We start from the raw sequence: 8,091 nt of genomic DNA on the forward strand, positions 1-8,091 counted from the left end.
AATACATTCAGTGTCTCTATTTTAAAATAGTAGAGTCTTTCACACAGATCAACTGCAGTCAATTTGAGACATTTTTGTTATAAGCATTGTGGAGTTGAGGGAGAAAGAGAAGTGGGGAGATAGTAGAGAAGAAGGTGGTGGGAAGAGACAGTAAACTTTTATTCTTTACAGAGTATATGAGTGGTGCTTCTATGTCTATGGTGTGTGGATAGGTGTCTTATTTTTGCTGATGGAGTGAGAGCAAGAGATCATGCTACACATAATGACAAATGATTTATTTTAGCATCAACTCACTGTTTCAAATTCTATTTTATAATGTAATGGTTCCAATCTTCTCAAATATGAGCTATGGGGTATCTTTCTGCAAGCAGGAGCAAGGTATTTTCATGCTGAGTAACTAGAGCAAACCTGCCACAATGATGTGAAGATTTGTGAGATATACAGCAGGACTCCCAAATTTCAAGCTGGGCCAGCAGGATATACTGCTGGTAGAGGTATCAACAGCCTGACTGCTGGGGTGGTGAACCTCTGGCCTGCAGGCCAAACTTGCTCCCATTTACCCCACAAGGCTATTTCCCCCAAACCACACCCACCTGCCCATCTGCTGATGGGCAGGAAAGGGTTTAATCCTGCATTGGTGGTGCACTGCTCCCAGCAAGAAACACGATCATGCAGCCAAGGCAGTAAAATTTAATTCCCACTCAACAGCCGATGAATGGAAGATAAATCCGCTTAGTTCAATCATGCCATCATTCCTGTTTAAGCCCCCAAAATTAGAGTTTCAGGGTGTGGGGACTGTCTGAAAGGGAGTGCTTCTCTAAATATCCAAGTGAGCAGTGACAGAGGACGTGAAAGAAGCATGCATTGTACAAGCTCATTTCTCCTCTCCCTCACCCTCCAATGCCTGCTCCGATTTTAAAAGGCTTGCTTCTTCTCTCCCACCTACCCCTTTAAACATCTGAGAGGGTGGTGGGTAGGAGAAAGGAGCTGGTTTAATGCAGGTTTCTTTCTCCTCCCTATGGCACCCACTTGCTCAAATGTTTAAAGGACTTTGCCAGTTGCCCCAAGCTCTAAATACCCAAGATTGGGAATTAAAGATGGGCAAGGGATTTTGACATGTGACTAAACTCTTGACATAAAGAGAACTAATTCTCTTGAGATAAAATGCAGCATATAATGAGCTTGCAATGGTGTTTGATACCTAGTTCTCATTGAAGTAGTTAACCTGTGCATGGACTTTATCACTTCATACTGGTGGAATTTATGCCATTCATATGTTGCTTTTTCCATGATCAAAAGTTAGTAATACATACATGGGGTTCCCAGGCTATCTCTCACCCTGGCACTGACCTGGCCTAAACCTGCTTAGCTTCATCATGGTTGCCTTCAGACTATCCTCCATACAAAAAAAAAATCCCATGCATGTAGAAAACTAGGTGTCAAGTAGAAGTGTTCTAGTTAGTTTTCTACATCCAGGGTTATATCATATAAGCCTCCGGCTGCATTCAACAGGATCTAGGTTTTTACAAGTTTAGATGCACTTTGGATAAATGCCCTTCGACCTTCAGCAGTATTCCATGCCCCCAAACACATTCTACACCTTGTTTTTGGCCTGCTTCTTAATGTGGTTGTTTGCTTTCTAGGGGACATTGTGGACAGTTCAGCGGAATCTCCTCCTTGCCCCTTGAAATCACGCACACACTCCATGTCCACAGGTAGGTGTGCTTTGAGATTGGTGAGTTTTCCATGGTGCTTTATAATACTGCAGTTTTCACTCTTTAGCTATAGCAGAAGAGTCTCTTCAACTGTTCACACACTTGCCATGACAATCTGCATATAGAGTTCAGGGCCAAAGCTAGGCATGGGACAATGGGGGATTTCCTTCCAATGCAAACAACAGCTTCAGAATAAGTGTTTGTCAGGACCACAGAGGGGCAAGCAAGGGTTAACTCCCCCATCCTTGTTCCCAATAGTGATCAACACTTTCAGTGGCTGCTATTTGCATTTAAAAAAACACATACACAATAAATACAAAGACACATTTAATGTCTGTCTAGTTTGGCCCATGGGGGCCGTGCTATGGTCCATGGGGTCACGAAGAGTCGGGCACGACTAAACAACAAAGTTTGGCCCTTAGTCTCAAAGAACACAAATCAGAGGTCATGGGGCAAACTCTTGACCCAGCCCCACAGTAGACTGGTGAACAACAGATCATTAGTTTATAGCCTCTCTGTTTTAGGCTCGTTACATTTGTCCTATGTGAACTAAGCAAAAGCACAGCTGCTTCATGCAATGATTTCTCAGAGATGAACTGAAACAATTTCTACAGAATGCATTTATGTACTGATGGGGTAGGCCACATCACAATTTTTTATTTTTATTTTTAAGTGTTCTGAATGAAACTCTTCTTTACGTTCCTCCAGGTTTTGCATGGAGATATGGCCCTTGGGGTATCTTTGGGGGTTTATGTCAGGAAGTCATTTGCCCATTGAGTTCCAGTGTGGTGGTGACATTTAATGTATTAGGATTGGGGAGAATGATGTCCTAATTTCCACACGGTCATCAAGCTTACTCAATATATCTCACCATAACCAACCTCAAAGGCTTGTTGCGAGAATAAAATCAGAGGGTGAGCCATGTATGCGAGCAATGTGAAGGAAGAACAGGATAAAAATGGTTAAAATGGTAGAGAGATAAATAAATGATTTGGAGATGCAGAATCATCCCAGAAGAACTGATCAAGCATGTGAGTGTGTGGGGGAGTGGGGGGTTGAATACTGGTCCACTTGATAGCATGTGGTGCTGTATTCCAGATCCCTCCATGCAGCTAGGTCCTGCTGATGCTGCTGGCAGAACAGGTACAGAACCCAGTGGAGGACCAAGTGAGGGGAGACTATCCTGGAAAGCCCTTGGGAAGCAACTAAATGTGGAGCTCAAGAGCAAGTGTTCAGAACTCAGCTCTTCACCAAGAAGAGCTTTTGCCGTACAAGACCCAGCCAGCCCAAGAGAGCAGAAAGCAAAAGAGAGCTGGAGCAGCAGTTTGCCCAGAATTGGGAGAAGCACAGCAGGCCCTCTTCCTATGCGGAGGACGAGCAATGCTGGAGAAGGACGAGCATTTGCCGAGCTACAGAATTCATATGCTGACGTAAACGTGATTGCTGGAGGTATGTTCAGTAGATTCCGGTACTAGTGGGGCTCCAGTATTGAAATCCTGCTTCCCAAAATCTTGCTGCTTGCTTCTCCGCCAACATCCCAGAGGCCAGAGCATAGTGAAGCAAGTTTTCTCTATGTCTCAATTTGCTATAATGTTCATTTGGAACAAGAGAGAAGGAAAGTGTAATCTGGCTGCCTCAGCAAACTTGTATTTCTTGGAACATTGCATGGGATGCAGCTAATTAATCCAAAGCTTGTAGTTTGCCAGTGATAGGCGGCAAAATCTGGAGGAGATATGGCTTAACAGCAAAACCTATTTTCTGTGTGGCTGCTCCTAGAATACACCTGAAATTTGTCAAGGCCTGCTTGAATAGCATATAACCCTACCCTCTACCTTTCAGACAATCAACTCAAACCCAAATCTCGTCTGAAGCCTGTGGCAAACCGGAGGGCCATGTCTGTTCACGAAGAACAGCTCAGGGACCAGGCCTGTGCAGCAGAGCTGCACCGTAAGTAAACATGCAGAGCACAGCATTCTTGCAGAGCACAAATCATGATCTAAAGAATGAATTTACTGTCAAGGTGGCTCTTGCCAGAAGCAAAAACACTGCTTCCATGCACCCTGGGGTACTTTTCAGATAATCCCCTTCTCCAAGTCTCATTTCATTTTGTATTTGTTAACAAGCACTGATTCAGTGAGATTAGCCTTCATCCCTGCCACCTATTTAGAAGTAAAAGTAAGTCAGGTGAATTAATATACAAGGTACCAGTGTTAGATTTTGTGGTGGTTTGGGAACTGTGTAGGACAGTGTCTTCAACACTTTAAAGTGTGGGGAACTGGTTAGATCAGGGGTCGGCAACGTGCAACCCATGGGCCGGATGCAGCCCACAAAGACCGTTTTACCTGCCCATGAGCCGCCCCTGACGTGAGCCGCCTGCTTGGTGAGTCCCCTGTGCACTGCGCTAAACCGGCGCGGGGCAGGGACTCACCAAGCGGCGTTGGAAATTGCGTCTGTGCATGTCCAGATGCTGAAAATCGCTTCTGCACAGGCACAATTTTCGACGTCTGGGCATGTGCAGAAGCCATTTCCGGTGCCACGGACACAATTTCCGGCATCACGCTACACCAGTCCGGCCCACAGACGATCTCCGTGAGAGTGATCCAGCCCATGGCCGATAAACCTTGCTGACCCCTTGGTTAGATAGTAGTCTGAAAATGCTGTCAGCAGAAGGCAAGGGTTAGTTTTTCTAAAACAGGCACTGGGCCTCAGGTATGTAAGCGATACAGGCTGTTGCTGGTCAGCAGATGGGGAGAATGTAAATTTTACACACACACACACACACACACACAGAGAGAGAGAGAGAGAGAGAGAGAGAGAGAGAGAGAGAGAGAGAGAGAGAGAATCATACGGTATATGATGTTGCTTCATAAAATGTTTGTGAAGAGGGTATGGACTAAGCTGGGAGACTATGGTGTTAAATGTGCATGGCTGAAGGAGAAAGAGTAGAGCTATGGAGCTAAGAGTAACATTACCTTTTAAGATAATCCCACCCACCCCAAAAATCTGCACCAGCAGCCTTGCTTATATTTGCCATCCTTCTTATTGGTTATCACCAGCTTGTGTCCCATCATATATTACAGGTTCAATGAAATGGAGAGGGGTTAAAAGTATGGATAGGGGAGAAGAAACTGTAAGGCATGTAGGCAACAGGTAAACTGAGGGGTGTGTGAGCAATCTGCAACAGTCTGAATGTTGAGGGAAAGGATCAACAATAAGCTAGTGCAGACATAAAATCCCAAGCGGCCTTATATTAAAAGGAGAGAAAATAAATAAGGCAATCGGAATCGGAAAGGTCAGTGAAACATTCATTAGTATAAAAGACCATTGGACCAGATAAGAGGTTATGCATGTCAGAATTGTGATACAAAGAAACCACCAAGCCTCTGTGTGAGATCTGAATGTAAGCAGGTTTTGGAAGAAATAATAGGCAAGTCACTGCTTATATGTTCATTGGAATTGCCACTAGCCACATATCCTGATAATTCCAAACTGGGGATTCATGGGTTCTCTTGAATAAAGAGATTATGACAGAAATGGGTTACTACAACATACACTGACAAGCAATAAGAATGCCAATAAAAATCTACAGTGGTACCTCTGGTTACGAATGCTTCTGGTTACAAACACTTCGGGTTACGAACTCCACTAACCCAGAAGTAGCTGCTCCTGGTTGCGAACTTTGCCCCAGGATGCAAACAGAAATCATGCACTGCAGGATAAGAACGGTTTTAGCTTAAGAACAGACCTCCAGAACAAATTAAGTTCGTAACCAGAGGTACTACTGTACTTGGAGCGAAGGAATTGAACTCTGAATGCCATTGTCCATTATCTGTGCTCATCTGCCAGTTTGTAACTACTGCTATGTACATATGACTTTAGCCCATCTGCCATGAGGCTAGAAGTGGGATATCACTGCCAAGAGCTCTAGAACAGAACAGCATCTGCTGGAGCACTGTGATCCTTAAATATTACACACAGAATGTACTGAGTGACATTTTACAGAACTGCCAGCCTTGTTATCTATCTCAACTGCAGCAGGCCTCTTTTTCAATCTGGTTAACATGTTCATCTGACTTATTCCCTACAGATGCAAAGCTTCCTCTTTGTCTGCAGCGTTCCCCAATTGTGAAATGGAAGATTAAGCCCAAGTCCTTGTTGGAGCCAGAGACATCTACACCATCTGACTCACCAAGTAAGGACAGCCCCCCCCCCAAAAAAGTATACTGTTTTTCCCACATAGATAACAATTCAATACTTTTCTGTAAAAACTTCCCAAGTTGGTTCCAAACTTTATTACTCAACTTCTGTTGATTGAGGCACAAGTGGTATAATTACCTAGCACTTACCACAGAGGAGCCTGTAATCCAAACCCACACTCCTTGAACACCTGTTTCTTGGACAGCAGTATCTAAGAGATGGTTGATGCTACATTAAGTATAAAATGTTCTGCATTCACATTTTCCAAATCTGACTTCTTTTTCAGTGTTGTGTCCTAGTGGGTACTAATCACAATACTTTCCATAGCAGAAACAGTTCCTGAGGAACATCAGAGTGTATTACTCCTCTCATGTTCTATTTGTGGGCTTTCCATAAGCATGTTTGGCCACTATGGGGAAAGAACACTAAACTAGATGAGCCTTTAATCTGATCCAGCTGGACTCGTAGGTTTATTGGTTGGTTGGTTGGTTAGTTGGCTGGCTGGTTGAATTAATTTATATCCCTTCCTTCCTTCCAAAGGAGCCCAGGTTCTCATTGCAGGCAGTAAAGAAGGCCACTGGTATTATGCTGATAGGATGGTTGTGGATTTTCTTGCAGGCACTCCACGCCAAGGAAGGAACAAGGAACCCACAGAGGCAAAGCCAAAAGCAGAAATGGAAGAAGAGTTGCAACAAGCTCTGGAACAAACTCTAGAGAATGCACAAAATACAGCCCTAGACCAAAGAACTGCTGTGCCACTCTCCAAGTCACCCACACAAGAGCACTGAGTCAGTGGCTGGTGATTCTGCATGATGGCAGCTCACACAAATGAGCACAGAAGACAGGCTTACAACTTGAAGCAGCAGAACAGCCATCTGAGGAGGTGCAAGCAATTCAGCACAGGGCCAAGCAAGCCCCATCATGGCTCCTTGGTTGGTAGAGCTGGTGTTTCCAGTGAGATAAAGTGATGTCAAAACTCTTGCACGTTTGGGTTGTCCCCTTTTCACCTTTCACCCTTGTATACTCTCATGTAAGTGCCCAGTGTTCTAATGGTTCACATAGGAAAAGCCAAATGCTGAGTATGCAGGAAACCGGCTATTTCCAGCAACAGTTATACAGCTGGCAGCTGGTGCAGATGCAGATGCAAAAATGTGTAGTGCCAGAAACTGAGAACCACCAGCAGGAGGGTTGGGTGGGGGGCTATTTTATATACACTAAACTTGCCTGCCTTGCATTGTACTTTTCAGGAGTATGACGTTTGGACAGCTTGGGGTTTGCAGAAAAGGTTCAAAGCGCCACAAAACCAGGTTGGTCTGTCTCACATTGACAATCTTGCTCCATCCTTTAGCCTGCATCATTTCTGTTCCTAGGATTCCACTTCTGCCACATCTTTCTATAGCCTTCGTATTGCCTAGGAAAAAAAATTCCATTCTAGGCAATATCCATTGGCATCAGTTAGGTGTTTGGCATGAATGAGGCATAAGGGGAGGGTGTGATTTGGCAGCTTTCAGAAAGTTATAACTAATAAAGAAGTTTCAGCTCCTCTGTTCCACAATTAAATGAGGATAACTCAAATCGGCAGAATTTGTTCTTGTCTCATTTATTGTGGTATTAGGACTGTTGTCTTTATTTCCCTCCAGTTTACAGACTCCATCTGTGTCTTGCTGATACAAGAAAGGTGGGAGAAAGAGAAGATAAGTGAGGGGTGTCTTGGAAAAACTCAGTGCTTCTGTTTAGATCTACTGTAAGATGACTAATCACTGCCTCTTAGAAAAATAGGCAGCCCCCCCCCCATGCCATCTTAAAGGGAACAACTTACCATAACCAATTTGTTTTAAAGCACAGATGGAAATGTTTTAGGTACCTGATTATTAGCCAGGCTGGCTGGAGCTGATGGGAGGTTTGAGTCCAGCAACATGGGGGAGGCAGGCTCCTCATTCCCTGCTTTAAGGACCCTGCAGCTGCTCATGGAGGTCACTACAAGTGTTAGATTTTCACACAGAAAGCACTTTCGTATACAAGAGCAGGTGAAGTCAGTTTTTGCAGTGCTGAGAAACTCACTAAATGCAGCTGTGTGTAAATACAGTGGTGCCTCGCAAGACGAATTTAATTCGTTCCACCGGTCAATTCATTTTACGAAAAATTCGTTTTGCGAAGCACAGTTTCCCATAGGAAGGCA

At 44.2% G+C, this 8,091-nt stretch overlaps 1 protein-coding gene across 1 annotated transcript in view; it reads left to right on the forward strand.

Annotated features, from left to right (window-relative positions):
• CARMIL2 (capping protein regulator and myosin 1 linker 2) overlaps positions 1–7,489 on the forward strand; it is a 72,004-nt gene extending 64,515 nt beyond the window's left edge. Inside the window, exons 36-40 of the mRNA XM_035118562.3 lie at positions 1,644–1,715; positions 2,814–3,164; positions 3,555–3,662; positions 5,803–5,907; positions 6,531–7,489. Of these exons, the coding sequence (XP_034974453.3) occupies positions 1,644–1,715; positions 2,814–3,164; positions 3,555–3,662; positions 5,803–5,907; positions 6,531–6,700 (806 nt within the window). The 3' untranslated portion in view covers positions 6,701–7,489. The remainder of the gene's footprint in view (positions 1–1,643; positions 1,716–2,813; positions 3,165–3,554; positions 3,663–5,802; positions 5,908–6,530) is intronic.
• The last annotated feature ends 602 nt before the right edge of the window (positions 7,490–8,091 follow it).

Source organism: Zootoca vivipara, chromosome 6 (genome assembly GCF_965207765.1).
Source record: "Zootoca vivipara chromosome 6, rZooViv2.hap1.1, whole genome shotgun sequence".
Lineage (NCBI taxonomy): Eukaryota > Metazoa > Chordata > Lepidosauria > Squamata > Lacertidae > Zootoca > Zootoca vivipara.